Source organism: Canis lupus, chromosome 25 (assembly GCF_003254725.2).
Source record: "Canis lupus dingo isolate Sandy chromosome 25, ASM325472v2, whole genome shotgun sequence".
Lineage (NCBI taxonomy): Eukaryota > Metazoa > Chordata > Mammalia > Carnivora > Canidae > Canis > Canis lupus.
The window spans coordinates 45660954-45679491 of record NC_064267.1 but is presented as its reverse complement, the minus strand read 5'-3'; the positions used below and the strand labels follow the sequence as shown (position 1 = coordinate 45679491).

General features: G+C 44.0%; 1 protein-coding gene across 1 annotated transcript; it reads left to right on the top strand.

Annotated features, from left to right (window-relative positions):
- The first annotated feature begins 16164 nt into the window (after positions 1 to 16164).
- LOC125753649 (sideroflexin-4-like) lies at positions 16165 to 17469 on the top strand. The gene has a single exon (XM_049101314.1). The coding sequence runs from the start codon at positions 16244 to 16246 to the stop codon at positions 17177 to 17179; it is 936 nt and encodes a 311-aa protein (XP_048957271.1). The 5' UTR covers positions 16165 to 16243; the 3' UTR covers positions 17180 to 17469.
- The last annotated feature ends 1069 nt before the right edge of the window (positions 17470 to 18538 follow it).

The window sequence follows — 18538 nt, the reverse complement described above, 5'->3', positions numbered from 1 at the left end:
CGATGTGTATATGTATGTCTCATTTAGTCCTCTGAACGATCTCGCTGACCAGTGAGGCAAGTTGGCTCAAGGTCATGCAGCCAGTGGACGTGTTGGAACTCAGATGTTCTGACACCCGAATCGTTCAGTGTCCTCGCCACCAGGTCAAGCTCCGGTTTGTGTCAGGGCTGGGGACACACTGTCCTCCCCAGCCCCTACTATGTCTTAACATCCCCTGTGAACTCACGAGCTTGCAACAGATTTAAGCTCGGCCATGGAGCCGGGACCACGGATGCTCAGCCCCACCCCAACCACTGCCCCACCCTGGAGGCAGCATTATGGCTCTGCAGAGCTTCCAGAAAATGTCACGGGTAAGGTTTAAATGTCACGGTATCAATCTGGGTCTGGTGTTCAGTTCCCCAGGCAGCATACAAATGAGGAGGACCTGAGGACCATAAAGGGAAGTTTTTTTTTTTTTTTTTTTTTAAAAAAAAGCTGAGCTATTTATTAAGAATGTCAGGGTGATACTGATAGATCTCACTGAGGTTTCACTGGTACATTTGAATTTCAGTGTCCGTAGAATCAGAGCCCAGAGCCTCAACCGTTATATTCCCCTCCCTTTTGCACCTTTTGCACCTCACAAATATTCCCTTCCCATGACTTAACTTCAATTCAATAAACATTTACTGGGCATCGAACCAAGGGAAAGGCTTGCTGCTGTCTGCCTGCTGTCCATCCCCATGACGGCATTATGTCAAGTGCAGAAGATAATTATTTACAAACATGGAAATTGATTGTCCCTAAGTTCTGCAAGCTTCTGGAGGCCCTGGCCGTTAACATCCAAATGAAACTACCTGAGTCCCCGCCGTTGACGGAGGGAAGCCAGCGCTGTGGCTGGGATCTGAGGGTAGTGGGCAGAGAGCAGCAAGGGTCCAGTTACCACTCAGGACGAATGAATGCTACGGGCCCAGCTCTCAACCCGAAAGCTTCTCTCTCGTCCCTTAGCTTCATTCGCGTAGGTCTTCAGCAAGGGTCTATGGGACTCTTACCAGTTCCCAGGCCCCATACTGCACGATGAACAAGGCAGAGAGCCCTGCTCTTATGACCGTGCTCCTTACAATCTAGGAAAAGACCCAGACAATTTACCAACCAGCAGTCACATAGTCGAACAGCTACTCTCTCTGAACATGGACACACCTGCTCCTCCATCCTGCCCTCCCAGGCTCCACCAACTCAAGGACGCTGTGCACAAATCTTTTTGTTGCCAGTTTGGGGGAAATAAACTGATGATTATGGATTCGTACTGAGAATACCTTACAATTTAATGCCGTACGTCACTATTGCTAAAATTTCTCTGCCCATTCTCCCACCATATGGCATCCTTTCCAGAGATCCCTGGGGAATTCAATTCGACCTTTGAGCATTTTCTTCAATCTTCCCCTTGTTATGGGGTGAATTGTGTCCCTTTCCCAAAAAAGATGATGTTGAGGCCCTAACTCCCAGGACCTCCGATTGTGACCCTGTTTAGAAAGAGTCTCTTCAAAGATAATTAAGTTAAAATGAGGTCATTTGGGAGGGGCCTGCACCATGATGACTGGTGTCCTCATGAAAAGGAGAAAATGCAGAGACAGACATGGATGCAGAGACAGACATGTACAGATGCAAGGACACACAGGGGACTGGAGAGACTGTGTCTGCAAGCCAAGGGGTGCCAAGCATTGCTGGCCAGACATCAGAAACTGCAGGAGGGGGATCCCTGGGTGGTGCAGTGGTTTGGCGCCTGCCTTTGGCCCAGGGCGCGATCCTGGAGACCCGGGATCGATTCCCACGTCGAGCTCCCGGTGCATGGGGCCTGCTTCTCCCTCTGGCTGTGTCTCTGCCTCTCTCTCTCTCTCTCTCTCTCTGTGAGACTATCATAAATAAATAAAAATTAAAAAAAAAAAAAAAGAAACTGCATGAGGCAAGGAAGGATTCTCCTCTACAGGTTTCAGCGGAGCCTGGCCCTGCCAACACCTTGATTTTAGGCTTCTGGTCTCCCGCACGTGAGACAACACATTTTTGTGGTTTAAAGCTCCAAAATGTGGTCCCCTGGAACAGCAGCTCAAGGAAGGTAAAACACTCTCATCACGGAGACTCAAGCTTCTCACGCCACCTCTGGAGCCCCCATGCATTAGGCTGCCTGCAGAAAACTCAAACGCTTTGCTATTTCAAGGCAAAGTAACTAACTTCAATCTCCCATAGCCTGACCCCCTATAAGGCTTTCCAAAAGCAAAAATATACCACACTCCCACCCCATGAATTTTGCCACTTCCCTGCAAGAAGTAAAAAGATGTTGGCAAGTTGTTTCAAAATGATGAAGTGTCAAAGCTCTGGGTGACACAGGGGCTGGGGACCTGGGTTTCTGTCCACCAGGGCCTCTCTGGCACCCAGTTGGGAAGCCCTTGGGTAAACTACTGATGGTTGAGTAGCTACCCTCCCTGTGCAGGTCGAGGCACAGCTGGGCTTCCAGATTTGAGGTCCAGCTTCCTGGGAATCTGAACGCACAATGATGCCCAATTTTGGCGTCTCTCAGGATACCAAGAGGTAGGCAGCCCCCCGCCAACTCCCCTTCCTCAAGGATCTGAATCAGAGTAGTTGGATGGGCTGTTTGGATGGGGTGAGACGTCTCAGTTCTGTAGCGGAGAAGAACCATGAAGAGAATTTTGGCAACAAATGGATAGAGTTGGGTTCAGGGAAAGAATACGAAGACAAAGATGGCATCCAGGCCTGCATGCTGGCTGAAGGGAGGAGGCAGAGAGGCAGGAGATGCCCTTGATGAAACCAGAGGCCTAGATGGGCTGAGGAAAGGGAATGTGCCATGTGTGAAGTACATGGGGTTCCTTTCCCTCCCCTGTCCTGGAGTTTCAAATCTGATCCCAAAGCAGGAGGATGATGTGCGTACGTGTAGCCTTTCTGTGGCTGAAAAGGCAGTAGAAACACACTTGTCCTCATGGAAACTCCACTTTAATTTACAGAAATAGGCCAGTATACATGATTTGTGAATTAAACACCTAGTGGGGGCATTTGAGTGTAGAATGACACCAAGTATTTTGGAAAAGTTGCAAGGACTAATGAGCCATCCGCAAAATTGATCTCTGTGGCCCAACACAGGTCAATGACAGTTCAGTTAAAGGTCATTAACAAATACAAATTGTGATCAATTATTTAAATATAATTTAAGACAAACGTAGTGCAAAGCCTTTCCAAACCAGACACCATCGATTTACTGAAAATAATGTTGTACTTCCAAGAGGCCAGCCAGGCCCAAATCAATAAAATTACCTCTAACTATAAACCTTTTATCCAAGACCGATTCATCATTATCAATACCTTTTAACAAAACAAGCATTTGATGTGCCACTTAGAGGATCCTCAGTGGTGATTTTCCTGAAAAAGCTTATAAGCAAACAGTGATTTATCCCTCTGTTCACACATGCCATCCCCTCTGGGTGAGGTTTTTGTTCAAAGGAATCCATTCTGTTATCTCTATGCTTCTGTTCTGAATAGAAACTGCAGGATTCAGTGTTCAATCCAGCCTGACAATCACTCATTGGCATCTCAACAGTGGATCTCAATCTTTTTATTCCCCAAGAGCAAGATAACTGCCCCATGATGGTCATACACACAAAACCTTCCCCAGGGTGGCCCAGGACAACCCTCAGTCCTGCCCCTTCCTTTCACACTTAGAAACATGTATCAGGATCCAAGAAAAAAATGATTGTGACAATTTTCAAGGATAATCTTAAATGCATTCTAATTCTGGCCAATAAAAATAAAACTCATAAACTTTGGTGCCGAAACCGTCATTAGAGCCACTCTAATGACACATTAGTGGTCGAAAGCCACAGATGTACAAGATGTTCAGTGTTTGTGATCAAACCTTCTTCCATGAAATATTATTTTAATGACTTTTAAAAGAGATATGCATTCATGGAGAAGAAAGGAGTGTGACCTTGAAACCTGTTAATTAGACAAATGAGCGTCTGGTTCCTCTGTTAATGGCTCAAAACCCATTCTGCCTCTCAACAGTGGTTTTGCAAATCTCTACTCAGAGATCTTGCAGCAAATTTAACTCTTTGTGGGGCAAATCTGGTTTTCCCACCTGCCAAGTCCTTGGAAGGACCCTGGAAGGGGGTCGCCCTAGATTACAGGCAGAGAGACCAGAAAAGGTCTGGTAGTGCAGATCCACTTCTCCTCTGGCCACTTCAGCAAGGCGGGTAGTTGGGGTAGGTGACAGGGGCTGGGACTAGTCGGTTGGCATCTCAATTGCGCTGAGAGTTGGTCCTCAACTAGAATGCACAGGTGGGGGCCTTCCAGTGATTTTCAGCATGCACCTTCTCATCAATCCTTGCACTGCCCTCACCAAAGCCACATGTGCAATACACTTTGAACCTTTATTATGGAAATTTTCAAACACACGTAAAAGCAGAGAGAGTAGTAGAGTGAACCCCATTTGCCACCACCAGCCTTCAACCGTTACCCACTCATGGCTGATCTTGTTCGTCTATACTCTCAGATTCCCTCCTCAACTGGATTATGTTAAGAATTTTAAATTACCGCAAATGCCCCCATTACTCACCTGCTACACTTTGGCAAATTCCTTCATCTCTGTGATGCTCAATCTCCTTGTGTCTAAGAGAAGAGCATTTCCGCTGGGGAGATGGTGGAAATTAAGTGAGCTAATACACATGGAAGCCTTACAGACAAAGCTTAAAAGGTGGTAAACGCAATGTTGGCTTATCCCTGTGTTCTCTCCTGCAATTCTAAACTGTAGTCAGCATATCAAACCAGAGGATGCATTGTATAGAAGGGTCAAGGGATCTTGTCTTCAAATGAAATCTGTAGTACTGGGTTTTCTCTGCCTTGATGAAAACCTAGGAAATCTCATGTTTTCTGGCCATGCTTAGACAACATGCAGTCCCCCTCTGGTTGTCAGAATGTCCAGTCCATGTAGAGGTTCAAGCTTATGCTTCATTCAGATATGCAGCTTCCCCTTCCTACCCAGCCCAGGCCTGCAGGCATAACTGGGCCTCATTTGGACTGGGGCTGTTCCTTCTTTATTTCCCCTCATCCTGTGCCCTCACACAACCACCCCCTCTACACACACACACACACACACACACACACACACACTGCAGAGTGCCTGCTGTGGAGAAAAGAGCTGTGGGAAAAGAGGTAGTAATCTGAGTAAGAATGTTCTGAGTTGAATAGCAGATGTTTATATCGTTTGTGGTGGAATTTCTAGGTCCTTTGGAGAAATCCTGCCCTGATCCCTGGATGTTTCTTATCAATGTTGTTCCCATAACATGGATAACCTCCAGCCAGCCTCTTACCTTTTTTATTCCCCACTAGGAACTCACCAGCACCTCAGGCTTGTCTCTGATCCACTTCATCACAGGACCCAATGTCTTGCACTGTGGGCTGACCCATATGGACCCAAATGAGGAAACAGCCCTGAATGCTTTCCCCCAACAAACGACACACACATTAGCCCTGGCATGCCCTCCTCTCCATCCACTCACCCATCAGCCATGAGCCAGGTCCTCCTGCCTTTCGTATTTGCTCTGAGGAGTCAGGTGCCAGTTCACTGTGTTCCCAAACTACAGGGAACATGCCTCAAGCTTTCCAAGAGGGCCTGGCAAAAACCCTCAAGCCAGCCTTGAAGGATGAGGAGTAGTGTTTACAGCCATGATAGCCTCCTCCAAAAACCAATCTCAATGTGGGCAAGGTTCTTAAAGAGCTATACCACTGGGTTTTTAAATTACTAGGTTGAAATTTCTGCATGGAGGCTTCATTGTTATACCATTTTACAACCAACGAATATACTGGATGTAACAAAGCACGTGGCCAAAGTTGGAAGTGTGTGTGGACCCAGCCAACCTGCCAAAGTGGTTTTCCAAGGGGAGGGAGACTGAGCACCTGACCATGGGGACAGGACCCAGAGCTTGGAGCCCAAGGACAGGGCACCCCATGGTCCCTGCTGGGGCATAAGAGGCAGCAGCAGCACCTGTTGTGTAGAGATGCCATTAGAATGCGTGGGACATTTTCAAACGTTTCTCTGTGTGGCAGCAAGAGAAGTGATGCCATTGCCTACTCAGATGCTTCAGTTTTCTCTCCAACCAGCAATGAGAGGCAGGGGACTTCTGTGGGCCGTGGGCTATAAATCACCAAGCTTCTGGGGCTTTGTGACATGGTGTGGAGATAGGCCAGGGTTTTGGGAGGGGGATGCTAGACTTCTTAGTATTAAGGGAAGTGGAGAACTAAGTAATTATTTGAAAAATGAGAGAGACATGTGTGCTTTCAACTGATCAATCAGTTATTTTTTGCAATACCATGCTCAGTCCTACCCCTGGGCCTCAGCACATGCTACTCGCTTTGCCTGAATGCTCTTCTTACGGCTATCCTTTGCTCTCCCACTTTCTTTCTTTTTTTGTTTGTTTGTTTGTTTAAAGACCCATTTATTTATTAAAGAGAGAGGGAGTGGAGGGGGGAGGGGAGATATAGAGGGAGAGAGAGAATCTCAAGCAGACTCCCTGCTGATGCAGAGCCCAATTCAAGGCTCAGTCCCTGACCCTGAAGTCATGACCTGAGTCATAATCAAGAGTCGGATGCTCAACGAACTGAGCCACCCAGGCATTCATTCTAGCCTCTTCTTAAATGTTACCAAACCAGAGAAAACTTCTCTGACCACTTATTTTGAAGAGTCATCTCCATCCCAGTCAAGACCTGTCTTCCCTGCTCTATTTTTCTCCAAAGCACATGTGATACTTGGTATGATGCATTTTCATCTTATTACCTATCTCCCACTGAAAAACACAAGTTCTGTGACAGATTGGGTTTTGTTTTCTTCATTGCTCTGTCTCAGTCTCCAAACATTGCCTGGCACACAAGAGATACTCCAATGCTTGTTGAATGAATGAATGGACCTACATCCTGTTGTTCTTTGGCTTTTGGCCTTTGAACTGTTTTTCCACTTCACCAACTCATTTTTTTTTTTTTTTGCAGTGGCCAAACTATGATCCCCACCTCCCTTAAAATAAAAAATATTGCAGTCCTGTTGTTCACCTGAAATCCATTTCTTCTGACCTAAGTGGAGGTTTCCATTTGAACAATTCAACGTCATTCAGGATTTTTGTTAGTGCATTCTGAAGTGCTTGATTTCTTGCAGTGGGTGTGTTTCATGGGGAGAGACACCTCTGCTCTGTTTTCTCAGATTATTTGCCCTTTCTTGGCCTCCTGCATCTCTGCATGTACACCGATGACTTTTCTGTGTTGGTCATTCTTTCAGGATGTAATTCTTCATAAATATGGAAAGTTGAGATGAGTTTTGCTTTCGGTATCAAATGGAGAGAAAAGTAATAATATATATTATTACAAAAACTATAAAGTTTTTGTGAAAAAACCACTAAAAACAAATCTAAGATAAATGACAAACTAGGGGGAATATTTTCGATTTATGTGAGCTTTACTATATAAAGACCTCTTAAAATCAATTAGTGAGAATACTCTAAGAGGAAAATAAAAAAGACATTTAATTAAAAAAGAATAAAAATATATGGTGGTTTAATCTCAGCATTAATCAATAAAATGATTAAAATAACCACATGATATTATTTTTCATCTTTAAGCTTAAGGATAAAGAAGAATCATATCCCTTGTTAGCAAAGACTAGGGAACTTTCATATATTTCTGCTGGAAAAATAATTTACTATAATTTTCCCTGAAAGGGCATTTCTTCTGTTGGAATCAAGAAGCCTAAGCAAAATGCATGCCATATGATGCAGTAGTGTTTGCTCTGGCTCAGGGTTAGGGTGCTGTTCCAGGCCAGGCTGTTTGCTGAGTCCGTGGTGAGGTCTGAATTAGGGACAGGTACCTCAAGCACTGTGACACAATGCAGGTGCTTTTCTAACAAGGTCTGCATGGAGGCGTGGCCAGGCCAGACTCTGAGCAAATCCCGACGGACCATGTTAGGACTGAGCCACATATAATCACATCTAAGACCCCAGAGCTCCAGCCTAATTTGCCTTTCTATATTCATCATCTTTTGCTTCCGCTCAAATATGTACTTGTCCTCTCCAGAGGGCTAATTTAGAAACTAGAATAAAAACAAAGGAATACAGAGCAAGTGTTTATTGTAATGAGGATGAATTTGATTTGCTTCCATAATTATTCATTACGCATACAGACATTCTTGAAATATTCGACAGTATTCCATATATATTCCCCTATAGCGGGAGGAGCATATATACCAAGCAGACAGATTTAACCTAAGGGAGAGGGTGTTGATATATACCATCCCTTTCTTCATAGTCCGTGCTTTGAACAGATGAGACATGGAAAGAGAAGCCAGGCAAGAGATGAGAATATTAGCTTTATCAATGGCCAAGGTTCAGTGGAGATATGGCTTGAGATTGCAGCCAGGTAGGCTCCTAGTACTTGGCCACCGAATTAGTAGACACCCTGCTAGCCATGAACAGAGCTAGACACCCACAGGACGTTGCCTTCAGGGGCTGGCCCTGACTGCAGGGCAGGTCTATAGACCAGAACACACTTCTCTGCAGGCAGTCAAGCAGGGCCAAGAAGTGAGGTGAGCAGGAGCTGGGCTGAAGTGCCCAGATGACTCCCCAGGAGTCACCCAGGAGCCATGCTCCTCTTCTTCCTAGGGAGATAAATGAGTGGACAGGTGAGGAGGAAGGAGGTTAATGATTTTCAGTCCTAGAACATTAGAATCACCCTGGCTCCCTAAAAAGCACAGATGTCCCCACCCTACCGATGGGATGGATGAGGGTGGTAACAAAGCACAAGCACTTTCAAAGCCCCAAGGTGACTCTGATGTGCAGCCAGCATTGAGAATCCCTGCTTAGGCTGAAGCCCACTCATGAGGAAGCCTCAGGTATGGGGACCAGTGCCACAGAGTGAGTGGAGTAGCCTGGACCGGGGGGACCCAGTGGTGGTCCTGGAGATGACTCTGGGGGCTCTATTATCGGTTCTTCCTACCACCCACAGATGATCCAACCAGGACCATCGACCATATGAACTTTCTATGGATCAGGCCAGTGACCTCTTCTCCAAATGTCCTGACTGTATTGATCCAACCCTGTGGCTTCCGGCAAGCCTGAGTGCTGGAAGTACACACCAACAGTAGGAGCAAGGATAGGGAGAAGCCACTTGCGACACAGATATTTTTCCAACTCATGTAAGTCCAGGCAGTGGCAGCAAGTCCAGTCATGTCCTGACTCCTGATGCTGACACGTCACAGAAAGAGACACAGGTCATGCCTTCCACCACTGCAGAGCTTCTGTGGAAGGTCTACCCAGGCTTTCAGTCAACAGGTTCTTATGGAGGCTGCTTCTAGCAGGTTCCTAATCATACCATACTTCAACTAAAGGGAACTAAATGGAAAGACCCAATCTGTGGGTTGTAAATAATGATTTGTGCAAAGAAAATAAGAATCATTTTGAGGCATTAACGACAAAATGAAGGTTTTTCATCAGAATAACTTGCTGCCACCAAAACAAATAAGTTTAAAGTTGATCCATACTAAATGTTCATGTACCTGTGGATCAGGGTTAATAGTTACACACTTTGCTCACGTGCGCAAACATACTAGTGCTCTTTTGCATCACTGTCTCCTGTGGATGTAAATCCCTCCTCTGGGACCCGAGAGGTGTCAGGGCAAGGAGGCAGGACCAACCATGCCAGTTTCCTGCTGGAGGGTGTTCTGGGCTCTCTTTCTGTAATTCTTGTGGCCCCTCCCAGCAAGATTCCACCTGCATAGAGAGGAGAGTGGACCTGGTCTCCCAGCATGGGAGCGGGAAGGGCTTGAGTCCACAGCTGGTTCCCGGTGCCATACCTGGGTGTTGTCCACTAGGTGCCCACCTGCCCCCGCCCCCTACACTCTGGGCCCCGCAAAGCTGGCCCGAAAGGACCCCATCCATAGGCCTCCATATCCTGTGGCTGCCTGCTGGTTCAGCAAATGGGGATGTTAGCAGGAAGGCAGAGGAGGGGAGTGAGACCAGGGAATATATTTCCCTGGTTCCTTCCCTGTGGGGTCCCTGAAAGCTGCCTTGTCCTTTGACTAACGGTCTTAGCCCCCGGAAGGCAGCCCCCTCCGTGCAGCCCTCCCTTGTCTCTGGGTTCAGTATGTACTCCCTCTCCTTGCCCAGGCTCTGCTCTGTCACTTGTGGTCCCCTGCCCTCAGACACACTTTGGAGATAGCTCCTCTATCTCTACTTCAGGTATCCTAACTCGAGTGTGTTTTGTGTTCCCAGAAGGAATTCTGAACAAGGCTTGGGTCCCTCTCAAACCTCTGAGCGAAGCTCTGGTTCTGTTTGTGTACTTCAGGCCCAGCTGCAAAAGCCTGAGGCTCCCTGGGCAGAGCCAGGAACTCCCTTGGTCCCACATCCATTCTCACTGGAGCTGTGGATCCTCAGGGTCTCAGCCACCCGAGCAGCCTTGGCAACACGGGCAGCCCGCACACCCCTATGGGACCTTCCAGAACTCCTTCCTTCTCCCAGATCCCATTGGACCACAGGGTGCACAGTTTCTGCCCCTGGTTGGTGTGATGACTGGTCATCAAACCAGCTCAGCTGGTCTCCCTGAGCTACAAACAGGAAGTGGGACCAAAGGCCCCCTGCTTTCAACTTTACTTCTTTTTTTCTAGGGTCTCTATCCTTTTCTATCCCTAGAGAGTGCCGCCCTAAAGGGAGTCAGAATTCTGACTTTCAGTTCTTTACCTTTGTCCCCTTTCCCTCTTTCTCTCCCCTCCCATTCTGAAGATTCTTCACCCGTTCATTCCCCATGGGGACCTCCTCCAAGTCAGATGCATCGCCTTTCCCACCCTGAGAACCTTTATGCTCCAGAGTGTTCACCATCTTCTTCTTAGAGCCATCAGGTCACGTGGCTGAGTCTTAAGGACAGACGCAGTACAGGGAGAGGAACATACCAATACTGAAAATTTCCCTACTATACCAGGATAGGTTCAGAAATTCATACTTGACGAACATTTGGGTTAGTATCTCCTTGAGGGCTTCAGGCTGTGATAATGGTATAAGCCTTCTTGAAAATGTAACTCAGGAAGAAGGCAAAGACATGTACTGTAGGACTTGTCAGAGCATTTTCTGCACCGCTGTACTTTAAGACTGCCTTAGGGGGTACACAGTATGCCTCCTTCCCCATGAGGTTTGACCACAGATCTTTTTCCCACAGAGCATCTCACAGGGCCAGTACTCTGCCAAACACACGGGAAAGCACTGCTCTGATAGGATTACATTTAGAATGTCAAAGTTCAAAACATTTCAGAAGATAAGAGCAAGCTAAACGCATTTCTCTATGGCAAAGGGCAGATGAGAAATGGACTGGCAGGGAGCTTTCAGGCCGAGAGCACAAAACACAAAAGCATAGCAGGACAAGACATGGATTAACCCACTTACTAAAATACAAGATGCTCCCTGACATGCTACTTACAAAAATATCCCCCCAAGGGGGAAAAACAGGGAGATGAAAAATAAAGGGATGAGCAAACATACAACATGTGAATGTTAGCACATAAACAAAGAAATAGAATTGCAGGTAAATTGAATTCCAAGCAAATATTATTTCATGGAGCAAGTTGGGCCATCTTTAATGGACACAAAACCCAATCTAATGTAAGAGGATAGTGTGTTAGAGACTTATATATATACTGACTCAAAATTGGTAAGGCAAAAACTATTATAATTGCAAAGGACACTTAACAGAAAAGCAACGACAATATTGTCAATATTGTCAGTCCAAGGGAGATAAAACACACACAAAATGAACATTAACATGGGAGACTTGATCAATGTAATTAATAAGGAGAAATGAATAGATATTTTGTGATTTTTCCTAAAATAAGTAAGTTTTCTTATTTTTGTGTCTGTGAAAATTTAGAAAATTGGACACGTTTACCTTGACAGATCTCACACATTTCCCAAACTAGAAATTGCACAAAACACATTTTATTACCAACAATACAGTGAACTTACAAAATAATAAGTGAGTTCAAAAGAAAGCACAAAAATCACTCAGAAATTAAAAAATAAATAAAAATGAAAACTGATAGGAGTGAGATGTAAATGAAAATATACTATGATTAGTTTCTCAGATGAGAGTAGAAGCGAGATCACACTATCTCAAAACACATATGCTACCAATAAGGTCATCAGACAGAAAGGTACACTTTTAAAAAAGGAATAACAGAAGGTACATGTACTAATATTGACCTCAGGCCTCATTTTTAAAATTTTGCTTTTAAATAAAATTAGTCCTAAAGAAATCCAGGAAAAGGAATAAGAGAAATATGGCAGAAATTAATCAGCAAAAAGAATGGAATCCATAAATACAGCTAAATATTGCTTTCTTTCTTAATTAGTAAAATAGGCAAAACTTTGTTAAATCTAATTTTTAAAATTCCAAAATGGAAAGAAATAAAATTAGAAATTTATATGTTGCTATAAGAAAAGGCATGACACCATTTCTTAATGAGTCTACTTCGTGAAACTGTATAATAATAAATTGAAAATGTCAATAAAAAGAAATATTTTATACACATTTTTTAAATAATAGAAGCTTTTAAATAACAGGGCCAATTACTAAAAAAAATACTATAAATGTTTTCAAATGATAACTCCTTAAAGTTCTGATTTCAGACATCTTTTTAAGTAAATTGCATTGATAATGTAACAGGAAATATGTTTTTGCAGTGCTAGCCTAAACCTGATTTCTACATGTGACTAGCACAGCACAATTATGACAACTGTAAATCAGTCTCATATTTAACTAGAGTGTAAAGATCCTAATTAAAAATCCTACCACACTCTTGTGTACTAAATCTGAACATACACATACACAGAAATATAGAATTTATTTATTTATTTATTTATTTATTTATTTATTTATTTATTTATTTATAAGAGAGAGAGACATGGAGAGAGAGAAAAAGAGCACAAGCAGATGGAGCAGCAGGCAGAGGAAGAAATAGAAGCAGGCTCCCTGCTGAGCAGAGAGACCTGGGATCATGACCTGAGTTGAAGGCAGACACTTAACTGACTGAGACACCCAGTCTCCCCAGAAATTTAGAATTTATATCTAGGATCGGAAAGATCCTAGGGCACTCTGAAACCTGGAGGGGGCTGGAATGGGCATTATGACAACGGCTGCTAATTTATTCATTTATTCAACAATACTCATTGCAGGCCTGCCAGGCTCCAGGTGTTGTAGGTGTTGGAGACCTCGTTAGGCTCTGAGTGGTCATATGATTGCTACACTTGTTGCTAAGAATGCTGCTGTTACAATTACATCGCTCTTGTGTTGGTTGCCACACACCTAATATGCCAAAGTGCACTACGATGTAGCGCATGTCAGCAGGGAATCCACCCAAGTATACAGACAAATTCAACACCTGGAGTTTCCCCATATACCCAAAATCCCAAGGGAGAAGACTTGATGGTAGAAGAAGGATCCCATTCACTATAGTAACACAAGATATCCCAAGGAATACCTTGAAATCATCTTGAAGACTAGCGAAAGCTACACTGAGAGCCATAAGAAAGCCTTGCTGAAGGAAAGGAAGAATGTCGATTCTGCACCCCAGTAAGTCAGAATATGGTAAAAATAGTACTTGCCTCCATAGTTAATTTCTAAGTGTAGACAATTTCAAAAAGTCATCCAAATCGAGGTGGTTTTTGTTTGTTTATTTTAGTATTTGGGAATGGGAATTTTGAAAGTTAGAGTTCTAACTTTCCTTTTACAGAAAAATAAGCAGATAAAAGAAACAAAAACATTTTTTAAAAAAGCATGATGGGAAAGACCAGGTCTATTGGATGGGAAAACACGGTAGTGGCAAACACTCACTCATTCATGAATTTCATGGATGTTGATTGCATCCTCCCAAGTGGCAGACACTGTCATGACTGTTGCAGGCTACGACTGTAAATGAAGAGACTCTGTCCCAGCTCTCCTGGATCTTGTGAGCCAGTGTCAGGCCACATCAGGAGGTGGTAAGTGCCACAAAGAAAAGGATGCAGAGTAGAAGGGTAGAGAGTAATTGAGAGCACAGGGCAGAGCTCTTCTGGATTGAGTGTCTGAGGAGGTGACTTTGACCAGAGACCCCAGTGAAGAGCGGATGGAGCCCAACAGATACCCGGGAGAGCTGAGTTCAGGTGGTGGGGACAGCACCTGCTAAGGATGAGAGAGTATTTGACAAGTTTGAGGAAGAGCAAGGACACCAGAGTGATGGGGAGACCTGTAGGCACAGAAGTCAGGAGGTGGCCAGTGAGCAAAGGCTGTCATCAGTACACTCCACTGGACATTGTTCCAGTTTCCTCAGGACAGGTCTTGTGCACTCCTGCTGGCCCTATGTAATTGATAGTGCCTCATTTCATCCTCTAGTTCTGTTTCTTCTCTTTATAGTCCACCACAGTTCCACAATTCAAGCAGCATCATGGATCTACACACTAAAAATAGGATATTAAAGCCCATAGAAGAAATCATGGGAAAAACATTTCACGATATTGAACAGAGCAGAGATCTCCTAATTGGAATACAGAAAGTGATGACCCTAAAGGATTTCATTAAGAAAACATGCTCATCAAATTACTCTAATGATGAGCCTGGAATATCTTATGCCATAAAGCAAGGAAGTGTTCAAAGATTGATCCCAAGCATGGCATGTTAGGCATGAAGGATTTCCCACTGGTTAAATTTAGGGTGAGTTGGAACACCTGGGTGGCTCAGCAGTTAAGCATCTGCCTTCGGCCCAGGGCATGATCCTGGAGTCCCAGGATCAAGTCCCACATCAGGCTCTCTGCAGGGACCCTGCTTTTCCCTCTGCCTATGTCTCTGCCACTCTCTCTCTCTGTATCTCTAGTGAATAAATCAATAAAAATCTTTTTAAAAAAATTAGGAAGAGCTGATTCTCCAAAAGAATGATGACAAGAAAGAGTAACACACTGAATGGACAATGAATATGGGAGTCCACACTCAGCTAATAAATATAGAGGAATGAAACATAAAGGAAAGAAGGGAAGGATCCTTTTTTAATGACCAAATGCCAGCTAACAAGTGTAAAAGGCATCGTGAAGTTGGAAAATCATCATTTTGTGACTACCACAGCAGTAATTATTTCAGACAAGAACTTGGGTCAATGTTTGTTGGGGAGCCTGGTATCAACATGGTATTATCTCTCCATAGATTATGTACTAATTACATAGAAGGAAAAGATAACTTTATGGTGGAGAAATTGGGTAGGGGGCACTGGGTGGCTCAGTATGTCTGCCTTCAGCTGAGGTCATATGATCTCGGTCTTGGGATCAAGCCCAGCATCAGGCTCCCTGCTCAGGGAGGAGTCTACTTCCCCCTCTTCTTCCGCATGCCACCCCACTCCCATTCATGTGCACTCTCTTTAATTAATTAATTAATTAAGAATCTAAAAAAAGAAGAAGAAGAAATTGGGTAGAAATTGCTTTATTTGAGTGATCAAAGTGACATCATGACTTCCGGAAGTGATACATTGAGGGCACAGCATCAATTATGAAATCTCCAGAGAGGAATGAAAATCCCAACTGAATCCTGAAGAAGCAACCAGAAATATCCATACTAGAGTATATTCTACAAAACAAGTGACCTGTATTCTTCAAGAATGTCGACACCATGAAAAACACAGAAAGATTAAGAACCTATTTTGACTAAAGGAGTCTACAGATCTGTGATGATTAATGTGGTCCTGGATCAGGGAAAACACTATCACAGACACAGTGGGACAACTGCTGAATTTCTAATATAGATTACAAGTCATATAATAGCAATATAAAAATGCTAAATTCATCCAATTTAATAGCAATATTGTGGGTTTGAAAGAAATGTCCTTGTGCTGAAGGCATCCCCTCCATAAGTATTTAGAGATGAAGGGTAACAGCGTCTATAACTTATTCTCAAATGATTCACAAAAACATTGATAACTAGGTAGATAGATACATACATAAATCAGTAGATAGATAAAACAACTATGGCAAATTGTTAATAATTGATTAATCTAGATGGAAAGATATATGAGTGTTCATTAAATACTTCTTGCAACTTCTCTGTAGATTAAAAGCTAAAACAGCTCCGCGCGGGCCTGGCGGCCGCTGCCTCTGCAACCCAACACAGGTCCCGGGGAGCGGAGCCGGAGGTGGGGAGGCGGGGGCCGGGCGGTGGCGCCCTCATGGAGCCCAACGTGCGCTTCTGGATCGCCGAGCGTCAATCTTTTATTCAGAGATTTCTTCAGTGGACAGAATTGTTGGATCCTACAAATTTGGTCGTTTCAGTTGAAAAAATAGAAAAATCAAGGCAACTATTGTTAACAAATGAAGATGCATCCATCCGTGACTTGGAGGACCCAAGGATAAAAGAAGCTTGGAAGAGAAGTCTCTCAACAGTGCATCCTGACAGCAGCAAACTGATCCCTGTTCCTTTTCGACCTGCAGCTCTCCTACCCTTCACGGCACCCATGATATTTTTCTCCATGCTGTCAGTAAAAAGTCTGAAGTCCCTGATTTTACCTCAGATTTCCTTCTATACCTACACTACAGCGTTCAACATTGTCAATGGAAATGCAAGTTATAATCGTCACCTATATGAGAGTCTACTGCTAGGGACAGGAGTGATTGCCTCTTCATCCTTTTTTGGACTATTCCCCTGTCTGCTCCAGCTGCAGCTGAATAACGCTTTGTTGAAAAGAGCCCTTCCCATCATCTTTCTCACCCACATCAGTGCAGTGAATGTTGTTGCAGTCCGAAGTCTTGAGCCCATTCGAGGGATTGAAGTCATGGACAAGGAAGGCCATGTCATGGGCTATTCCAGAAAAGCCGGGACAAAGGCTGTTAGAGATACAGCATCATCCAGGGTAGTGCTGTATGGGACCTCAGCTTTTATTCCTGAAGTCTTCTCACACTATTTTGTAAGGACCCAGTTCTTCCGGCAACATCCATGGTCATTGTGGACCTTCAAGCTGGCCTGTACTGTTTTAGTAATGGGATTGATGGTGCCAGTTTCTTTTAGTATATTCCCACAAATTGAACGGATACAGTGCAGTGAGCTTGAGAAGGAAATTCAGTCTGCGACAGAAGACACAGAGCTCTTCTATCACAGAGGGGTATAGGGATGCGTGCCCGGTGAATTTGGTTCCTGCTCGAACACCTTCCGCTCTGCTTGAGGTGTCGGTTCCGAGAAGCCGGCCGGAGGTCTGGAACCCAGGCGTCTGCGCCCACACGCTGGCTTACAGTTGCACAGGCCACGACGGTTTCAAGGCCGGGTGGAAGAAGAGAAGAGAACGGAGAGGCTGTCCTGCGTGACCCGCCCCCGCGGGACTGCCCGGGGGAGGGCTGATGTCTGGGTGTTCATCGGCCTCTGAAGGATACTGTGAAATGACTAATAAACTTGGCGAAGAGAGTTGAATGTTTGAAAAAGTAAAGGAGGAGGGTCCACGGAAAAAAATAAATAAATAAAAGCTAAAACAAAAAATTAAAAATTTATAGAAGACAAAATAAGTCCAATGAAAGAAGACTCGGTAGAGAAATGGACAAAAGTTATTGGATAAATGGTTGATAAACATTTGAAGTGAGACTCGACATCATTAGTCACTGGGAACAGCATTAGCAATAGAATAAATAAGTTGTGATTTGATGTGGAATACTGTACAGCAATGAAAATGAAAAATAGTTGCTGGACTTAATACAAACGAAACTCACAATCCTAACAGTGTGTGAAAAAAAAAAAGCAGACAAATAAGCATATAGTCTGATTCCACTTACATAAATTTCAAGGCAAAATACTCTTTAAGGAGTTAGAAGTCAGGGGGCACATGATCCAGCAATGCCACCTCTGGGTACATATCCAAAGAAAATGAAATCAATATCTCAAAGAGCTATCTGCACCTCCATATTTATTGCAGCATTATACACAGTAGCCAAGACATGGAGATAACCTAAGTGTCCATCATTGAATGAATAGATAAATAAAATGTGAGATATAGGTATTTATATATATATGAACATACATATATTTATATATATACACACACACATATTCATATATATAATTGAATTTTTTTAAAGATTCCATCTATTTATTCATGAGAGACACACAGAGAGAGGCAGACACATAGGCAGAGGGAGAAGCAAGCTCCCCGTAGGGACCCTGATGCAGGACTCGATCCCAGGACCCTGAGATCATGCCCTGAGCCAAAGGCAGATGCTCAACCACTGAGTCACCCAGGTGTCCCTATATAATTGAATATTAATCAGCCTTTAAAAAGAAGGAAATTCTGTCATTTGTGATAGCATAGATGAACCTAGAGGACATCATGCTTAGTGAAATAAGCCAGGCACAGAAGACAAATACTATATGATCTCAAGGTATGAGAATCTTAAAATTTCTAGCTCACTGGGACACCCAGATGGTTCAGTCGGTTGAGCGTCTGACTCTTGGTTTTGGCTCAGGTCATGATCCTAAGCTTGTG

What these genes read in the sequence shown, in the direction of transcription:
- LOC125753649 (XM_049101314.1), top strand. Translation starts at nt 16,244, where the DNA reads ATGGAGCCCAACGTGCGCTTCTGGATCGCCGAGCGTCAATCTTTTATT.